Source organism: Bufo bufo, chromosome 11, assembly GCF_905171765.1.
Source record: "Bufo bufo chromosome 11, aBufBuf1.1, whole genome shotgun sequence".
Classification (NCBI taxonomy): domain Eukaryota; kingdom Metazoa; phylum Chordata; class Amphibia; order Anura; family Bufonidae; genus Bufo; species Bufo bufo.
The window spans coordinates 75,627,419-75,649,554 of NC_053399.1; the positions used below are offsets into that span (position 1 = coordinate 75,627,419).

General features: G+C 48.6%; 1 protein-coding gene across 1 annotated transcript; it reads right to left on the reverse strand.

Moving 5' to 3' along the window:
* Positions 1 to 228: 228 nt before the first annotated feature.
* CHAC1 (ChaC glutathione specific gamma-glutamylcyclotransferase 1) lies at positions 229 to 2,540 on the reverse strand. The gene is made up of 3 exons (XM_040412314.1): positions 2,294 to 2,540; positions 2,159 to 2,194; positions 229 to 1,670 (listed from the first exon to the last, which is right to left on the reverse strand). Exons 1-3 carry the CDS (start codon positions 2,498 to 2,500, stop codon positions 1,263 to 1,265), a joined length of 651 nt encoding a protein of 216 aa, XP_040268248.1. The 5' UTR covers positions 2,501 to 2,540; the 3' UTR covers positions 229 to 1,262.
* Between the last annotated feature and the right edge of the window lie 19,596 nt (positions 2,541 to 22,136).

Consider the following 22,136-nt stretch of genomic DNA (forward strand, 5'->3'; position numbering starts at 1 on the left):
TTCCGTTTGCGAGATCCGTCATGGGCTCTCACACGCGGTCCAAACCGCATCAGTTTTGCCCTAATGCATTCTGAATGGAAAAGGATCCGATCAGTTTGCCTCCGTTCCGCTCTGGAGGGGGACACCAAAACACTGCCTGCAGCGTTTTGCTGTCCACCTGACGAAACTCTGGCACAGTAGAAAACAGATCCGTCCCCCATTGACTTTCAACGGTGGTCAAGACGGATCCGTCATGGCTATAGAAGACATAATACAACCGGATGCATGCGGTTGTATTATGGTAACGGAAGCATTTTTTGCAGATCCATGAAAAACGGTAATGTGAAAGTAGCCTTATAGGGTCAGTGCAGCAGACGGCAACCCTTCCAGAGGTAAGTACCAGCAGACAAATAATAACGGTAGCTCAATAGGATTTGGTTCTCTCCATTGATAAAAGCTGATTGACGCACACAGTACTATGATAACCGATACAGTACCATGATAACCGATACAGTACCATGATAACCGATACAGTACCATGATAACCGATACAGTACTATGATAACCGATACAGTACCATGATAACCGATACAGTACCATGATAACCGATACAGTACCATGATAACCGATACAGTACCATGATAACTGATACAGTACCATGATAACCGATACAGTACCATGATAACCGATACAGTACCATGATAACAGATACAGTAATTGGACCTTGCCATCTAACCGTGTAGTATCCTCACAGTCATATTACCAGCTGCCTATATTCGACAGGTTCACAATTTCACATCTAAGAGGAGTTCCAAGAACATATAGTCTGGGACATAATACAGGTACCAATTGTGAAGGAAAAGGAATGTAAATCACATACTGAGCCAATAAAACATGCAATTCGGAGCATTCTTGTGGTGATACAGAAGAAGAGTACTCTAGGACGTAGCCACATCTCTTACTAGTTTCAGTAGAGGACAACACTTCACGTTAACCATGGTCCTTATTTATTACTTAGATCAATGCAGAGGTAAGTTGAGGAGTTCCTTGAGGCCGCACAGCACATGCTCCATCATGTCACTTTCTTGTACCCCCAGATGCCTTCATCCTTTGTAAATGAATGAGACAATTGTAGTGTAGTTATTGACCTAATGTAGAAAGTCCAGAGCAGAAGTTCAGCAATGAAGGAACGAGCAAGGTGTCGATGAAGAGGTCCATGAACCAGTGCTAACCCAAGAGAAATATGACTTGGAAAGGGCGAGTTATCTACCCAAGGGTTAGTTCTAGTAAAACACAGCTCTGGGGTCATCTGTAGTGTAAAAGCATGGGAGGATGGCGATCAATGCCTCCTCTATGGAGAACAGGTGCTTGTCTTCAACTTCTGGGCAATAGCTGTGCATAAAATTAGCAAGGCGTAGTAGATACTCAATATTGTGGCCTGTCCGACCACTGGAAACGACAATCTGAGCGGCAATGTCTTCTTCAGAAGCTGGTCCAAGATAAGCAGGGTTTTGAGGCGTGGCGATGTACACCAGGGCGAGTAGCGCCCCCTCTTCACCTTCATCTTGAGGGTAAAACTTGACTAGCTTTGTTACGTAGCCTCCAAGAACAGACTCTCGGATATTCAGATACTGAAGGGACGCTTCGATCTGGTCGCCGCGCACTTCATAGGCAATGCCCCACGTGGATTCCTGGAAGAAGAACAGAGGGAATTAGAATTCTGCTTCAGATGTCAAGTACAGTCCAGATTTTCATTTGGAGCTTATTCACACAGACGTCTCCGATTTTATGTCTGCAAAAAACCGGATCCACTGAAAAACGGAGCAGAACAGGCACCGAGATTCTCAGGTTGGGCACGACCTGAACAATAATGGATCTGTGCGCCGTCAGCAAACATCTGTGTGAATACGCCCTTAGCTGCCATTTTTCTCATGTGGAATATGGGCATGAAAGCTCCATTAAAATGGACACCTCCCCACCCGCCATCCTACATAACACTTGAGACCCCCTACCAATCAGCTGTTGGAGGAGATTGTGGCACAGCGCCACACATCGTGTAGTGGTTGTGCTTGGTATTGCAACTCTGACCCACCAGTATAAAAGTTGGAAACCCCCTTTAACTTTGAACAGTACAGAGGCAAATGAGTATATTGTATGGAAGAGAAGGGACAGCACCCACCTGGTAGTCTTCCTGTAGGGTCACCACTCGTCCAGGCTGAAAACAGAAGGGAGGCAGAAGTTAAGACCCCAATTCTCTATGACACCCCCCCCTGCTACCAAGCATGCCCCCAGCCGGGTGGGTACAGGTGCTCACCATCTCAGGGCTGCCTCTGTGGAAGGTGTCTCCCTGCCAGAACTTGCGGCTGTAACCAGGGATGAAGCCAACCTTACTGGAAGTAAATTCAAAATCCGGTCTCCACACCAGGGAGCCATAGCCGAACACCCAGAGGGACGTCTGAGGCTTCTCCATGGCAGTGATGGGGTTACTGGGCAGCACCGGCTCTGCGCGGCTCGGAGGCATCTGGAGAAGCGCTGCTGATGCAAGCCGCACAGTCCTTATAAACCTGCGCTACAGCCGCTAAGCATTTCCAGCCAATAGGAACGCTGGGTTAGCAGACACCACGCCTATCGTTCTGTTGTGCTGTCACCCGATTGGACAGCATTTCTGTTTTTTTCATTCCGTAAGCCCCGCCCTCCCGTCGCTGCAGTGAGGATGATGCAACTAGCTGGGTCTGTTTCAGATCCGGGCATTCAGCAAGCGCCGAGGAGATTGCATCAGGCTCTGGTCTGTTCGCCTGGCACTGCCCAGTGCGTGTTTACATCAATGCATGCCATACAGTGGCCTCTTGTAAAAAGGAATAAATCTATACAGGGCTCTACTCTTTTCCATCCTGCAAAGTCCAGCAAAAAACATACGTTTTTAGCGCAATTATTTGGCATCCGTTTAACATATACGTGTTATTTTTGTACGGAAAACTGTGATGAGAACGAATGTGTGCCGCCCCTGCGGACCCATTCAACTTAACCCACCAACATCGCAAAAAGAGCATATTCTATTTTTTGGCATTGTGGAGGCATGGACCGAAATGCCACGGAAACGCTGTGTAGTGCTTTCCGTGGCCTTTCGCCCTTTATCTTCCGGATTGTGGACCCATTCAAATGAATGGGTCCGTAGCCGGGAAATGGTGCGCACATGGCTGGTGCCCGTATATATATTGTGGACCCGCAGTTTGTGTGCGCACGAGCCTTTACCAGGGGTAAACTACAACTCCCAGCATGCATACTTTCTAAGATCTCACATAGAAATGGATGGAGCATGCTGGGAATTGTAGTTTCACAACTAGCCGATCCCTGCTAGCCAGTAGTCACAGGCTGGTGCAGCTGGCCACTCTTTTTATATTGATCTGTGAGGGCGTCAGTGATACTGACGCCCTCACAGAGTAGACCAGCTCCAGGGGTTTTCCAAGACTTCCATTATTTATTATTATTGTACGCACTTCTATAGCGCTGCCATATTCCGTAAATTCTGTAATAAGGTCTCAGGAAATCCCTTTAATGGGATAAGCACTGAAGTGACCAACATGTGGCAGAACTTCTGTTGTGTCATTTCCTCTGTGAATTGGCTGCGTTTCTGATCTGCTGTGTTAGGCCTCATGCACACGACCGTTGTTTGTCTCTGCGTCCGTTCCGCCCATTCATTTCTATGGAGCCGTTGAAAATGCGGATAGTGCGCCGTTTGCCACCCGCGTCCGTGGTTCCAGTCTGTCAAAAAAATATAACCTGTCCTATTCTTGTCCGCGGAAAAACGGTTCGCGGACCCATTCAATTCAATGGGACCGCTAAAAAACGCGGAGGCACACAAGATTGTCATCCGCGTCCGTTTGCATGGCAAACCTGTCTTAGACTTTTTTTTACCTTCCTTCATGTCTGGTGGTCCTCCAAAAATAAAGGAAGACACACGGAAACGGATCGCAGAACAACGGAACCCCATTTTGCGGAACGGACCACAACAACGGTCGTGTGCATGAGGCCTTACCTGCAGATTTTAGGGTGGACCAATGACATGTGTGGACATCAACATGTCTGATAACCGCAGAGGAACAGCAGAGGAACATTCCCAGAAAGACTGTCCGCCTGGTGTGACTGACCATGTATGGTTGGGCTGAACACCTGGACATGTTTTTCTACGAATCCCCAGGCGTTCCCTCTGCAGTTGTGTGGTTTTGTGTTGCTCCTTACACAAAGTAGTTGAGGGACTCATGCACACAACCCTATTTTGAGACTATGAGACATTTACTGAAGTATTTAGACCACTACTGTAGTGAAAAGAAGTTGCACATGCTTTAATTGTTCCATATTTTGTGACCATTTACTTGTCTCATGACTCTTTTAAAAGTGGGCAGAACTTAGCAGGAGCAGCGTGGCCTCCTACGGTCCACCAAACTATCATTTACACCAGAACCTGGCTTCAACTCTACATCAGCTCATAGCTCCTTAGATTTGGAAGTCTGGCCCTCGGACTACCTGGTGATATACCGGCCTCTTGGTAGAAGACACAAGTGTGGCTCTGCTCTTCTCAGATACCATCAAAGCACATATGGACAACCTGGGGTAGACTTCCTAGTCCTATAGATGGTGTCTAGACCTGCACCAGATATATCACAGGGGCTCGGGCTGGATGAGAAAGGTGGTGCAGGGCTAGTCATAAAACAGAAGAGAGAATAGAGATGGCGCAATGGATTCATACCTCAGTCCTGGCTGGCCCTCAGGAGGTATGAAGACTTTTTATTGTTTTAAACCTGCTGCAATACTTTGGCCTATTTTACATGAGCGTATTCAGTGCGAGAAATACGCTTCGTGTGTCAGAGGTATTTCCCGTCCTATGACATGGACCTATGGCATTCTGATGATTTATAATGCTGTGTGTCCCTGACGGACCTCAACTCGAATGATTCATACTGACGGCATTATGTGAGTACAAATCATTCTAGTGGAGGTTGGGCAGTCCGTGTGCTCGCCTTCACTTCTGGAGCCCCGTTATTTAGAGAGGAGTGGATCCCCGACAATGGTGTCTTAACATGCATCAAAGGGGTTTACTCACTTCAACATTGGTGGCATATCTCTAGGATATTCCACAAATGTCAGATAGTTGTGGGTCCCACCTCGGGCACCCGCTCGTATCTGCTTGTTAAGTGAAGGAGTTTTTAGCACAGAAGAATGCCCTATTTTGTCCGTGTTCATGGATCCGTCATGCCTAGGGTTGTTTCGGGTATCAAATTTTCGATACCCATTCAATACTTTTGTCCGGTATCGACCTCGATACCGGGATTTTAAATTTTTCGGTACTAGGATGCGCTACTGCGCAGTCTAGTGTCACAGAGCATCGAGCTGCCACCAATAAGGAGAGGGGCAGAGGAGGGGCGGGCGCACTGCGCCAAAAATGATTTAATACTAGGGAGGGGGGCACACTGCGCCACTAATGAAAGTTAAGGTTTAATACAAATACAGAAGGCTGGGTGCAGAATCACATAGCCGTCGCCCAGCCTCTATGAAAGGAAGCTGCGATCCGCAGCAGTTAACCCCGCACCCAACCTCCTGTATTAAACGTTAATTATCATTGGTGGCGCAGTCCCCAGTATTAAATCATTAATGGTGCAGTGCGCCCTCCCCCCCTCACCCCCCCCCCAGTATTAAAATCATTGGTGGCAGTGGCCCCAGGGTCTCCTCCCCTCCTCTCATTGGTGGTGCAGTGGCAGTTGTGATCGCAGCCCCAGCAGTGTAATTTTGGGGCTCTGATCAGTTACCATGGCAGCCAGGATGCTGAAGCTCTGGCTGCCATGGTAATCTCCCTGCTGCTGTGTGCACAGAGCACAGGGCAGCAGAGACAGTGTAAGATCCTATTCACCCTGATAGAGATCTATTAGGGTGAATAGGACAAGGGACTAAAAGATCCCAGGTTCTGGCCCCTAAGGGGGAAATAGTTATTAAATTTATTTTTTTAATAAGTAAAAAAAAAACACCAAAAGTCTTTTTTTTTTTTTTGTTGGCTACTTCAATTCCTTATACTGCGATATATCAATATATAATGCTCTTACTGATTTTCGTTCTGTAGTTTCTTCAAAAAACAGACTTTTATAATATGTAAATTACCTCTCTACCAGCAAGTAGGGCGGCTACTTGCTGGCAGCAGCCGCATCCTCCTTTCATAATGACGCCCCCTCCTCATGTTGATTGACAGGGCCAGCGAACGCGCTCGTCCTCTGGCTGGCCCTGTCTGCATTTTAAATCTCGCGCCTTCGCCGTACCGGTCTTCAGTCGGCACAGGCGCACTGATAGAAGGACGCTCGCTCGGCCGCTCCATCCTCAGTGCGCCTGCTCCGGGTGTAGATGTGACGTCATCGGCGCAGGTGCATTGAGGAAGGAGCGGCCGAGCGAGCGTCCTCCTCTCAGTGCGCCTGTGCCGACTGAAGACCGGTACGGCGCAGGCGCGAGATTCTGAACGCAGACAGGGCCAGTCAGAGGACGAGCGCGTTCGCTGGCCCTGTCAATCAACATGAGGAGGGGGCGTCATTATGAAAGTCCGTTTTTTGAAGAAACTACAGAACGAACATCAGTAAGAGCATTATATATTGATATATCGCAGTATAAGGAATTTAAGTAGCCCAAAAAAATAAAAATTACTTTAGTGGGGTGACAGATGGCCTTTAAGCATAAATCACCCCCTTTCCCAATTTCTGGGCACATATCTGGGCATATTACTGTGAGGGGGCAAATAACTGGGCATATTACTGTGAGGGGGCACATATCTGGGCATATTACTGTGAGGGGGCACATATCTGGGCATATTACTGTGAGGGGGCACATATCTGGGCATATTACTGTGAGGGGGCAAATAACTGGGCATATTACTGTGAGGGGGCACATATCTGGGCATATTACTGTGAGGGGGCACATATCTGGGCATATTACTGTGAGGGGGCACATATCTGGGCATATTACTGTGAGGGGGCACATATCTGGGCATATTACTGTGAGGAGGCACATATCTGGGCATGGTACAGTGAAAGGGGCACAATGGGAGCATAACTAGGGTGAGGGGGCAAATATCTGGACATTACTGTGAGAGGGCACATATGCGGGCATAATCTGTGAAGGGTGCACAATGTGGGCATAACTACTATGTGGGGGCATTTAGGGGACTGGGTGGGATTAGGTGTTTAGTTATGTTTTCGGTGATCGGCAGCTCATTTACACGGGCAGATTGTTGGGATGCCCGTTTGCAGGAGCGATTGTTCCCGATAATCTGGACGATTATTGTCTTGTGTAAATCCGTATTACAGATATGAAAGTAGAGATGGCAGGGCCTATCATTGGTGTATTCTGCTGTAACTGCACCTGATTAGTACTGGAGTACTGGATAGAAAGGAATGGAATGTAGAAGCAAGGAGAGCAGCGAGTTCGTGGTCAGAATACGTGAGAACGCGAGGGGCTGGTAAGCAGAAGCCGTGTGGAAAGCAGAGGTTGCATGGAAAGCATAAAAAGCATGAAAGAGGAACTGATGACGTCAGCAATACTTTAGCATACGTGTTAAGCATCATTCATTTTTCCTCTTCCTCCATAGGTTTACTCATCAGTATATGACCTGTATTTTCTGTAATCTGTTTTGCAATAATTTATTTGCATGTAGGAAAATTGCTGAGATTGCAAGACATTATTACATTTAGAAAAGGGCATTTTCCACTATTTCTTTTTCCCAAAACTTCTGATTGGTCACTTTAATAAATGCTTTGGTTTTAATTGGTTGTATTCAAATTAGTGTGGCAAGAGGGGCAGACCCCCACAGGCCTGTTAGAGAATCCGTTACACAGCAAGCTGTCTGCGTCTTTGATTCTTAGGGGAAGACCGTTAACCAATTTGAGGTGTTGTCCCCTAGCTTGGGACTTGTCCTAAGTTGCAGCGACAAGACCCAGTAATTATGGTGTAGAGGTTAGGGGTACATTGGGATCAGAGGTCGCAATAACGCCTGTCCAAGCGTCATAGACGCCCACTCAGGCTGTTGTACTCTTTGAAAAAAGTCCAAGGCGTACCAATATGCCTTAGACTCCCCCCCTACATTCAGCAGCGCTGTGAACGCACAGGCAGCGCAGCGATGCTGCCTGTGCCTGAAATAGCAATAGCAATGCTCCATACTGTAAGGAACTTTGCTATTGGTTATTTTGGGCGGGCGCCTGAGCGATACAGGTCCTGCATCAGGGTCAGCCGGCGGGAGCTGGAAGGAGGAGGGGCTGGCTCCTGATGTATGAGGAGATCAGGGGCAGCGCTGCCCCGGCAAACATGGCGTGGAGCTGAAGAGGAATGGAGCGCTGGACCACTGCAGGGGAGCCCGGACATCCAGTCTGACCTGCACCACAAGGGGAAAGTGCAGCAATGTATTCATCTACACACTGCACCTCAGACATCAGACATCTCACACTGCACCACCCACATCTCACACTGCACCACACACCTCACACACATCTCACACTGCACCACACACCTCACACACATCTCACACTGCACCACACACCTCACACACATCTCACAATGCACCACACACATATCACACATAGCACCACACACACCACACACTGCGCCACACACCCTGCACCACACACCTCACCCTGCACCACACACTGCGCCATGCACATCACAGACATCTTACACTGCACCACACACATATCACACATAGCACCACACACACCACACACTGCGCCACACACCCTGCACCACACACCTCACACACCTCACCCTGCACCACACACATCACACACAGCGCCACACACACCACACACTGCGCCATGCACATCACAGACATCTTACACTGCACCACACACATCAGACATCTCACAATGCACCACACACCTCACACTGCACCATACACACTGCACCACACATCTCACACCCTGCACCACACACATCACACCCTGCACCATACACATCACACACAGCGCCACACACACCACACACATCACACACTGCACCACACACATCTCACCCTGCACCACACACTGCGCCACACACCTCACACTGCACATCACACACTGCAGCACACACATCACACACCTCACACTGCACCACACACCTCACACCCTGCACCACACACATCTCACACTGCACCATACACCCTGCACCACACATTGCACCACACACATCTCACCCTGCACCACACACCTCACACACATCTCACACTGCACCACACACCTCACACTGCACCACACAAATCTCACACTGCACCATACACCCTGCACCACACACATCTCACCCTGCACCACACACACCACACACTGCGCCACACACATCTCACACTGCACATCACATACTGCAGCACACACATCACACACTGCGCCACACACCTCACACACATCTCACACTGCACCACACACCTCACACACATCTCACCCTGCACCACACACATATCACACACAGCACCACACACTGCGCCACACACCTCACACTGCACCATACACATCTCACACTGCACCATACACCCTGCACCACACAAATCTCACACTGCACCACACACCTCACACTGCACCATACACCCTGCACCACACACATCTCACACTGCACCATACACACTGCACCTCACACCCTGCACCACACACATCTCACACTGCACCACATACATCTCACACTGCACCATACACACTGCACCACACACCTCACACACATCTCACACTGCACCACATACATCTCACACTGCACCATACACACTGCACCACACACATATCACACACAGCACCACACACACCACACACTGCGCCACACACCCTGCACCACACACCTCACCCTGCACCACACACATCACACACAGCGCCACACACACCACACCATGCACATCACAGACATCTTACACTGCACCACACACATCACTACACACATCAGACATCTTACACTGCACCACCCACATCTCACACTGCACCACACACTGCACCACACACATCACACCCTGCACCACACACTGCACCACACACATCTCACACTGCACCATACACACATCACACACTGCATCACACACCCTGCCCCACACACCTCACACCCTGCACCACCCACATATCATACTACACCATTCACACTACACCACACACTGCACCACACTCATCACACACTGCACCACACACCTCACACCCTGCACCACACACATCAGACATCTCACACTGCAGCACACTCATCACACACTGCACCACACACCTCACACCCTGCGCCACACACATCTCACACTGCACATCACACACTACAGCACACACATCACACACTGCGCCACACACCCTGCACCACACACATCTCACACTGAACCACACACCTCACACACATCTCACACTGCACCATACACACTGCACCACACACATCTCACACTGCACCATACACACTGCACCACACACCTCACACCCTGCACCACACAAATCTCACACTGCACCATACACACTGCACCACACACACCTCACACCCTGCACCACACACATCTCACACTGCACCACACACCTCACACCCTGCGCCACACACACCACACACTGCGCCACACACCCTGCACCTCACACCCTGCGCCCCACACCTCACACACATCTCACCCTGCACCACACACAGCGCCACACACACCACACACTGCGCCCCACACACCTCACACCCTGCGACACGCACATCACAGACATCTTACACTGCACCACACACATAACTACACACATCAGACATCTTACACTGCACCACACACATCTCACCCTGCACCACACACATCAGACATCTCACACTGCACCACACTCCTCACACACTGCACCACACACCTCACATCCTGCACCACCCACATCTCACACTGCACCACACACATCTGACACTGCACCACACACATCTCACACTGCACCATACACACATCACACACTGCACCACACACATCACACACCCTGCACCACACACATATCACACTGCACCATACACACTGCACCACACACATCACACACTGCACCACACTCATCACACACTGCACCACACTCATCACACACTGCACCACACACATCAGACATCTCACACTGCAGCACACTTATCACACACTGCACCACATACATCTCACACTGCACCATACACACTGCACCACACACCTCACTCACATCTCACACTGCACCACACACAGCACCACACACTGCGCCACACACCCTGCACCACACACCTCACCCTGCACCACACACATCACACACAGCGCCACACACACCACACACTGCGCCATGCACATCACAGACATCTTACACTGCACCACACACATCTCACCCTGCACCACCCACATCTCACACTGCACCACACACATCACACCCTGCACTACACACTGCACCACACACATCTCACACTGCACCATACACACATCACACACTGCACCACACACATCACACACCCTGCGCCACACACCTCACACCCTGCACCACCCACATATCATACTACACCATTCACACTACACCACACACTGCACCACACTCATCACACACTGCACCTCACACCCTGCACCACACACATCAGACATCTCACACTGCAGCACACTCATCACACACTGCACCACACACCTCACACCCTGCGCCACACACATCTCACACTGCACATCACACACTACAGCACACACATCACACACTGCGCCACACACCCTGCACCACACACCTCACACCCTGCACCACACACATCTCACACTGCACCATACACACTGCACCACACACCTCACACCCTGCACCACACACATCTCACACTGCACCATACACCCTGCACCACACACTGCACCACACACCTCACACCCTGCACCACACACATCTCACACTGCACCATACACACTGCACCACACACCCTGCACCACACAAATCTCACACTGCACCATACACACTGCACCACACACACCTCACACCCTGCACCACACACATCTCACACTGCACCACACACCTCACACTGCGCCACACACCCTGCACCACACACCTCACACCATGCGCCCCACACTTCACACACATCTCACCCTGCACCACACACAGCGCCACACACACCACACACTGCGCCCCACACACCTCACACCCTGCGCCACGCACATCACAGACATCTTACACTGCACCACACACATAACTACACACATCAGACATCTTACACTGCACCACACACATCTCACCCTGCACCACACACATCAGACATCTCACACTGCACCACACTCCTCACACACTGCACCACACACCTCACATCCTGCACCACCCACATCTCACACTGCACCACACACATCACACCCTGCACCACACACATCTCACACTGCACCACACACATCACACACTGCACCACACACACCACACACTGCACCACACACATCACACACCCTGCACCACACACATATCACACTGCACCATACACACTGCACCACACACTGCACCACACTCATCACACACTGCACCACACACCTCACACCCTGCACCACACACATCACACACCCTGCACCACACACATATCACACTGCACCACACTCATCACACACTGCACCACACACCTCACACCCTGCACCACACACATCAGACATCTCACACTGCAGCACACTTATCACACACTGCACCACACACCTCACACCCTGCACCACCCACACCTCACACCCTGCACCACCCACATCTCACACTGCACCATACACACTGCACCACACTCATCACACACTGCACCACACACCTAACACCCTGCACCTCACACATCTCACACTGCACCATACACACTGTACCACACACATCACACCCTCACCACACACATCACACCCTTCACCACACAAATCACACCCTGCACCACACACCTCACACCCTGCACCTCACACCCTGCACCACACACCCTGCACCACACACATCTCACACTGCACCACACACATCACACCCTGCACCACAGACCCTGCACCACACACATCTCACACTGCACCACACACATCACACACTGCAGCACACACATCACACCCTGCACCACACACCTCACACCCTGCACCACACACCCTGCACCACACACATCTCACACTGCACCACACACATCACACACTGCACCACACACATCACACCCTGCACCACACACCTCACACACATCTCACACTGCACCACACACATCAAACCCTGCACCACACACATCTAATACTGCTCCACACACATCACACCTTGCACCACACACATATCACACTGCACCACACACATCACACACTGCACCACACACATCACACCCTGCACCACACACCCTGCACCACACACATCACACCCTGCGCCACACACATCTCACACTGCACCATACACACTGCACCACACACCTCACACCCTGCACCACACACATCTCACACTGCACCATACACACTGCACCTCACACCCTGCGCCACACACCTCACACACATCTCACACTGCATCACACACAGTGCCACACACACCACACACTGCGCCCCACACAGCTCACATCCTGCGCCACACACCTCACACACATCTCACACTGCACCACACACAGCACCACACACCTCACACACATCTCACCCTGCACCACACACATCACACCCTGCGCCACACACACCACACACTGCGCCCCACACAGCTCACTTCCTGCGCCACGCACATCACAGACATCTTACACTGCACTACACACATCAGACATCTCTCACCCTACACCACACACATCAGACATCACACACTGCACCACACTCCTCACACACTGCACCACACACCTCACACACTGCACCCCCAAATCTCACACTGCACCACACACATCACACCCTGCACCACACACATCTCACACTGCACCATACACACTGCACCACACACCTCACACCCTGCACCACACACATCTCACACTGCACCATACACACTGCACCTCACACCCTGCGCCACACATCTCACACTGCACCACACACACCACACACTGCGCCACACACCCTGCACCACACACCTTAAACACCCTGCGCCACACACCTCACACACATCACACCCTGCACCACACACATCTCACACTGCACCATACACATCGCACACTGCACCACACACTGCACCACACACATCACACCCTGCGCCACACACCTCACACCCTGCGCCACACACATCACACACTGCACCATACACATCACACCCTGCGCCACACACCTCACACCCTGCGCCACACACATCACACACTGCACCACACACTGCACCACACACATCACACCCTGCGCCACACACCTCACACCCTGCGCCACACACATCACACACTGCACCATACACATCACACCCTGCGCCACACACCTCACACCCTGCGCCACACACATCTCACACTGCACCATACATATCACACACTGCACCAGACACTTTTCACGCTGCACCAGACACTTTTCACGCTGCACCACACACTTTTCACGCTGCACCACACACTTCTCACACTGCACCACACAGATCTCACACTGCGCCACACACCTCACACCCTGCGCCACACACCTCACACCCTGCGCCACACACCTCACACCCTGCGCCACACACCTCACACCCTGCGCCACACACCTCACACCCTGCACCACACACCTCACACCCTGCGCCACACACCTCACACCCTGCACCACACACCTCACACCCTGCAGCACACACATCTCACACTGCACCATACACACTGCACCACACACATCACACACTGCACCACACATACATCTCTCACTGCACCACACACATCACACACTTCACTACATACATCACACACTGCACCACACACCTCACACTGCACCACACACATCACACACTGCACTACATACATCTCACACTGCACCACACACACATCACACACTGCACCACACACATCACACACTGCACCACATACATCACACACTTCACCACATACATCTCACACTGCACTACACACATCACACCCTGCACCACACACATCTCACACTGCACCATACACATCACACCCTGCACCACACACATCACACACTGCACCACACACATCTCACACTGCACTATACACACTGCACCACACATCACACACTGCACCACACACATCACACCCTGCGCCACACACCTCACCCTGCGCCACACACCTCACACACTGCACCATACACATCACACACTGCACCACACACATCTCACGCTGCACCAGACACTTTTCACGCTGCACCACACACTTTTCACGCTGCACCACACACCTCACACCCTGCGCCACACAACTCACACCCTGCGCCACACAAATCACACACTGCACCACACATACATCTCACACTGCACCACACACACATCACACACTGCACTACATACATCACACACTGCACCACACATCTCACACTGCACCACACACATAACACACTGCACTACATACATCTCACACATCTTACACTGCACCATACACACTGCACCACACACTGCACCACACATACATCTCACACTGCACCACACACTGCACTACATACATCACACACTGCACCACACACATCTCACACTGCACCACACACATAACACACTGCACCACACACATCACACACTGCACTACATACATCTCACACATCTTACACTGCACCACACACATCTCACACTACACTACATACATCACACCCTGCACCACACACATTTCACACTACACTACATACATCACACACTGCACCACACACACACACACACACACACACCTCACACTGCACCACACACTGCACTACATACATCACACACATCTCACACTGCACCACACACATCTCACACTGCACCACACACATCTCACACTGCACTACATACATCACACACATCTCACCCTGCACCACACACATCTCACACTGCACCACACACATCTCACCCTGCACCACACACACCTCACACTGCACCACACACATCTCACACTGCACCACACACATCTCACACTGCACCACACACATCTCACACTGCACCACACACATCTCACACTGCACCACACACATCTCACACTGATGTATGTAGTGCAGGGTGTGTGAAACATGTGCTGCAGTGTGTAGTAACTGCACAGCAGACTATCATAGCCAAGTGATAAAGTACAGGGAAGATCTGCCATATTGGACTGGACTTTATCACTTTGCCATAATTGCTTCATGTTATTTAGACCAGTAATGCATACCCACCTCTTAGGCCCCGTTCACACCACCACTATTTATTTCTGTTGTTATGCTCTGTTAGATGAGCAGAACAATGAAAATAATGTAAGTGTTTGATTTTTGTCATATGTTTAACTATGTCATATGTATACACTAAAAACAGTATGTTACCAGACAGATGCCATACTGTGGCATCCATCACCATAGAGTTCCATTGTAAAAAATAAATAAAAAATATGCTAATGTATAAGTTTTTTTTTTGCAAGATGGGAAATTGTAGTGCACCACATCTTCCCATCCTGAAAAGTCCAAAAAAACAAAACAATTTTTTTTTGAACAATGGAACTTTATGGTGACAGATGCCACAGTATTAAAGGAGATTCTGGTCAGGCGCAAAATCACTGGTTCAAGCAGGCCTCTGTAGGTGAATCTTCTTTATTTGCATAACAAATATATGTACATAGAACAACGCGTTTCGGGGCTCAAAATGTCCCCTTCAGCAGGTTAATAAGTAATCACCAGTCGTGATTACTTATTAACCTGATGAAGGGGAAATTTTGAGCCCCAAAACACGTTGTTCTATGTACAGTCGTGGCCAAAAGTTTTGAGAATGACAAAAATATTAGTTTTCACAAAGTTTGCTGCTAAACTGCTTTTAGATCTTTGTTTCAGTTGTTTCTGTGATGTAGTGAAATATAATTACACGCACTTCATACGTTTCAAAGGCTTTTATCGACAATTACATGACATTTATGCAAAGAGTCAGTATCTGCAGTGTTGGCCCTTCTTTTTCAGGACCTCTGCAATTCGACTGGGCATGCTCTCAATCAACTTCTGGGCCAATTCCTGACTGATAGCAACCCATTCTTTCATCATCACTTCTTGGAGTTTGTCAGAATTAGTTTTTGTTTGTCCACCCGCCTCTTGAGGATTGACCACAAGTTCTCAATGGGATTAAGATCTGGGAAGTTTCCAGGCCATGGACCCAAAATGCCAACGTTTTGGTCCCCGAGCCACTTAGTTATCACTTTTGCCTTATGGCACGGTGCTCCATCGTGCTGGAAAATGCATTGTTCTTCACCAAACTGTTGTTGGATTGTTGGAAGAAGTTGCTGTTGGAGGGTGTTTTGGTACCATTCTTTATTCATGGCTGTGTTTTTGGGCAAAATTGTGAGTGAGCCCACTCCCTTGGATGAGAAGCAACCCCACACATGAATGGTCTCAGGATGCTTTACTGTTGGCATGACACAGGACTGATTGTAGCGCTCACCTTTTCTTCTCCGGACAAGCCTCTTTCCAGATGCCCCAAACAATCGGAAAGAGGCTTCATCGGAGAATATGACTTTGCCCCAGTCCTCAGCAGTCCATTCACCATACTTTCTGCAGAAGATCAATCTGTCCCTGATGTTTTTTTTGGAGAGAAGTGGCTTCTTTGCTGCCCTTCTTGACACCAGGCCATCTTCCAAAAGTCTTCGCCTCACTGTGCATGCAGATGCGCTCACACCTGCCTGCTGCCATTCCTGAGCAAGCTCTGCACTGGTGGCACTCCGATCCCGCAGCTGAATCCTCTTTAGGAGACGATCCTGGCGCTTGCTGGACTTTCTTGGACGCCCTGAAGAACTTCTTAACAAGAATTGAACCTCTTTCCTTGAAGTTCTTGATGATCCTATAAATTGTTGATTGAGGTGCAATCTTAGTAGCCACAATATCCTTGCCTGTGAAGCCATTTTTATGCAACGCAATGATGGCTGCACGCGTTTCTTTGCAGGTCACCATGGTTAACAATGGAAGAACAATGATTTCAAGCATTACCCTCCTTTTAACATGTCAAGTCTGCCATTTTAACCCAATCAGCCTGACATAATGATCTCCAGCCTTGTGCTCGTCAACATTCTCACCTGAGTTAACAAGACGATTACTGAAATGATCTCAGCAGGACCTTTAATGACAGCAATGAAATGCAGTAGAAAGTTTTTTTTGGGATTAAGTTAATTTTTATGGCAAAGAAGGACTATGCATTTCATCTGATCACTCTTCATAACATTCTGGAGTATATGCAAATTGCTATTATAAAAACTTAAGCAGCAACTTTTCCAATTTCCAATATTTATGTAATTCTCAAAACTTTTGGCCACGACTGTACATATATTTGTTTTGTAAATAAAGAAGATTCACCTACAGAGACCTGCTTGAACCAGTGATTTTGCGCCTGACCAGAATTTCCTTTACTACAAGCACCCTTTGGGAGATTGGGCATCCGATCCCAAAGATACTTCTTCTGCGGCTGCATTCCTGGATCCTAAAGGTCTATATATATATATATATATATATATCTACAAGTCTATATATACAAACTGAAAAGACTAGCGTGGTATTAGCAGGAGGTGCTCAAACCCACATGCAGTCGTGCATATATATAGGGGAGCAAATCCTGCACTTGTGGCCCGTTGCTAATGGCGATCCCCAGCAAAAATGCATACGGTGTAGGATGCCCGCAGCGAACCACAAGTACCACAATAGACATCCTACACAAGGTAGCAAGTGTGGATGTCATAATCAATATAACAATATAACAAAATAATAGCAAAGACAGGTGCACTCTGCAGTCTTACTAAACCCTCAAACTGATTTTAAAATTGAGATATTAGTCAACATGTCCTACGGTGTAGAACATGTCTAAGCCCGGGCACCACGCCAAGGTTTCTCAAGGACATGTTCTACACCGTAGGACATGTTGACTAATCTCTCAATTTTAAAATCAGTTTGAGGGTTTAGTAAGACCGCAGTTTGCACCTGTCTTTGTTATTATTTTGTTATATTGTTATATTGATTATGACATCCACACAATTGCTACCTTGTGTGGGATGTCTATTGTGGTACTTGTGGTTCGCTGCGGGCATCCTCCACCGTATGCATGTGGGTTTGAGCACCTCCTGCTAATACCACGCTAGTCTTTTCAGTTTGTATACATAGAGATTCCTGGAGGTGTATAAACTCCAATTTAAATGTGCCTGTTTTCCATCTACAGGCCACATTTAGGTGCACCTGTGAGGCCTGGGACATATCAGCCAGTCTTGAGTGGGACTCGCAGACTCCTCCCTCCTCCCACTGCAAGCATGGTTACATGCTGGAGGTAACTGGTGAGTTGTTTGTGAGTCGGCCTCATGCTCCTGTAATTTGCCCACTGGCTCCCGGTATGGCCCATACGGCTCAGTTAGGAGAGTGTTAGGTCCCGGGCTACTTGAGAAACCTTGGCGTGGTGCCCGGGCTTAGACATGTTCTACATCGTAGGACATTTTGACTAATCTCTCAATTTTAAAATCAGTTTGAGGGTTTAGTAAGACTGCAGTTTGCACCTGTCTTTGTTATTATTTTGTTATATCTACAAGTCTACAATAGAGTTGTGTCTATTATTAGCACAACCCTAAAAGGTGAGCACCTTTTATCTTTCAATCAATTCACTTTGTATTCAACGTACTACCCTATTGTGCGCCCCCCACCCTCTTTTTTGTTTCTCTATTCCCCTCGTGACCGAGTGGAATTTAGATTCGCCCGTGGTTGTTAAGATGCCACAGTATGGCATCTGTCTAAGGCATCCGTTATAGTGTAGGTTTTTTCATGTATCTTAAACGTATGACCGAAACATGATGTGAACCCAGCCTAACTGACAGGAACAGAGCTGAACAGATTCCAATGACTATGATAGGATCCGTTCAGTTTCTGTTTGGGATCCTCTCTTTTTACCAGACAAAAAAGTCCTGCATGTAAGGATTTTTTTTCACGGTCTTTTTAACAAAATCTGTGACGGAGGCTCCAAACGCAGATGTGAACAAGTGCAGGCTACGTATTATGTATTTAAAATGACTTCAACTTTCGTACTCTTCCTCGGCTAAAAATACTCCTCAAAAATGGTAAGAGGAGTATTTTTACTCTTCTGGAAAAAATGTAGCGCGGCCTCTGATTGGGATGTAAGCACAAGGCAAGGACCTCAAAAGTAGTATTTTCTGAGATACTAGCTGTACCAAAGAGGCAGCAGCAGATTACAGAGGAAAACAAGTGGCTCAAGTAGGGGAAAGGCATTTCAGATAGTAAGTAAACTGGGGGTGGAATTAAGGGAGTGGATAGAATGGTTAATAGGGATAAGAAGAGAAAAGATACAGAAAAATACATAAAGAGCATGTATACTATACAGATAGGAGGAATTAGAAGATGGAAGAATTAGAACAGAAAATGTTGGAGGAGAAATTTGACATAGTGAGGGTCAGTGATACTTGAGTATTGTCCCCAAGCTTGGGACTTGTGCTAAATTGCAGCGACCCAGTGGTTATGGCGCAGGGGCTATGCCTGGACTATTGCAGTTTCACTGTCTATTTATATGTAATCATCTTTTGTGACAATATGTGTGAGAAAAAGAATTTGTGGAGTTCTTATGGGTGGAAATAAGGGGAAGAAATTAATGGGGTCTGCTAAACGTGTAACACAGTATATGTGGACCCACTGTGCAACTGAACAGATTTGACTTGGGACTACTCCTCAGGATGTTGTCAAGGTGGTCCCTTGGTACTCAGCTTTTCATCCCTGGATGAGGATCTAGACTCTGCTGCAGGGGCCATAAGGCTGCTACTACTAGGTGTATTCTCTGTTCAAAAGTCTGCTTACCCAGGCGGGTCAAGAGACACTGGTGTATGGCACAAAAGGGATAGACAGAAGGGCAAGCCAAGGTTTGGACAGGCAGCGTTTGTGGAATATGGTAAACAGGTAATTGGTCAGGACATGTGGTACAGGGTCAATATAGTTAACAGGCAGAAGTCAGGCACTTAAGGTCAGAATTTAAGATGAGCGAATAGATTCTAATGAATCGATTCATCTCATCAGCAAGACTTCTATTTTTAAACAAATTGGACCTGACTTGGTGCATTAACTACATTATTTATTAAAGCCTCAAGGGCTCATAACCTAACTTGACCCAGGTTTGAAGTGAATTTAAAATGTCACTTTTATTGATACAACTTAAAACGGCTGTGAGCCTAATCACAAGTTTAAAAACACTGTTTGCCACTCCAGTGTAGGGTTGAGGTGACTGCCTTAGGGGTGGTGGAGATGTGAACCCTCTCCTCCCACACTGAAGTGATCTTTATGGTATTGTCTTGTGAGTCAGTACCCAATACTATTTGACACTATGTTAATAGCTGTCAGATCTGAAATTATGAGTCAGTTGATTCACTGACATCCATATATATTTGAATCGTAGCGGACACTGTCCGACATTGTGTCAATAACTGTTAGATCTGAGATTATGAATCAGTTAATTCACTGACATCCATATACATTTGAATTGTAGCAGACACTGTCTGACACTATGTTAATAGCTACAAAGAGAAACAGCCGGCACTACTTTCCTATTCATACGCGGTGCACATGTCCAGGGTCGGTCGCTCAGAGTCAATCACACTGCAAACGCTCTCATGCACAGCTACTCGCTATGCTAGCTGACTGATTCTTAACTACACCTGGCTGCCTAACTAGTACTGTGGCGATTGTTCAATGGCACTGTCTATTATTGAATGTACGTTGTCTGACTAACTGACACCAATGGGGTGGGCAAACAGACATTAAAAACTGTATCTGCCCCCCGAAATGTGTCGCCAGTAACCTGGTTTCTTCAGGTTACTAGCCCTGACTCCTATCCGTGTGAGCGGACCCAGATGGTAGGAGGGCTCATACATAGGAACCTCAGACCCTGAGTCGCCCTGATCCCTGAAATTCAGGTCAGGAACTAGAGATGACCTGTTCCTCCTCAACACGGACGAACAGGAGTCTCCACAGGCCTAGCAGCAAAGATAGGGGAAGATAGTGAACAGCAACTGGATCGGCAGGTAAGAACCCAGTGATACAACAACACACCGGAACAACAAGCACTTACCTGCCGCAGAAACAGGGCGCAACACCAATAACTACCTGGACCCCCATGCAGACAGGATGCATGGCGGCACCAGGCAGAGCTGCTCACTGACTTGTAGTTCCCCCTCCGGGGAACCCTGGAGCCTTCTCACTGAAGGCACACACTGACACGGGTACTAACTAGCAACCATGCTGGACT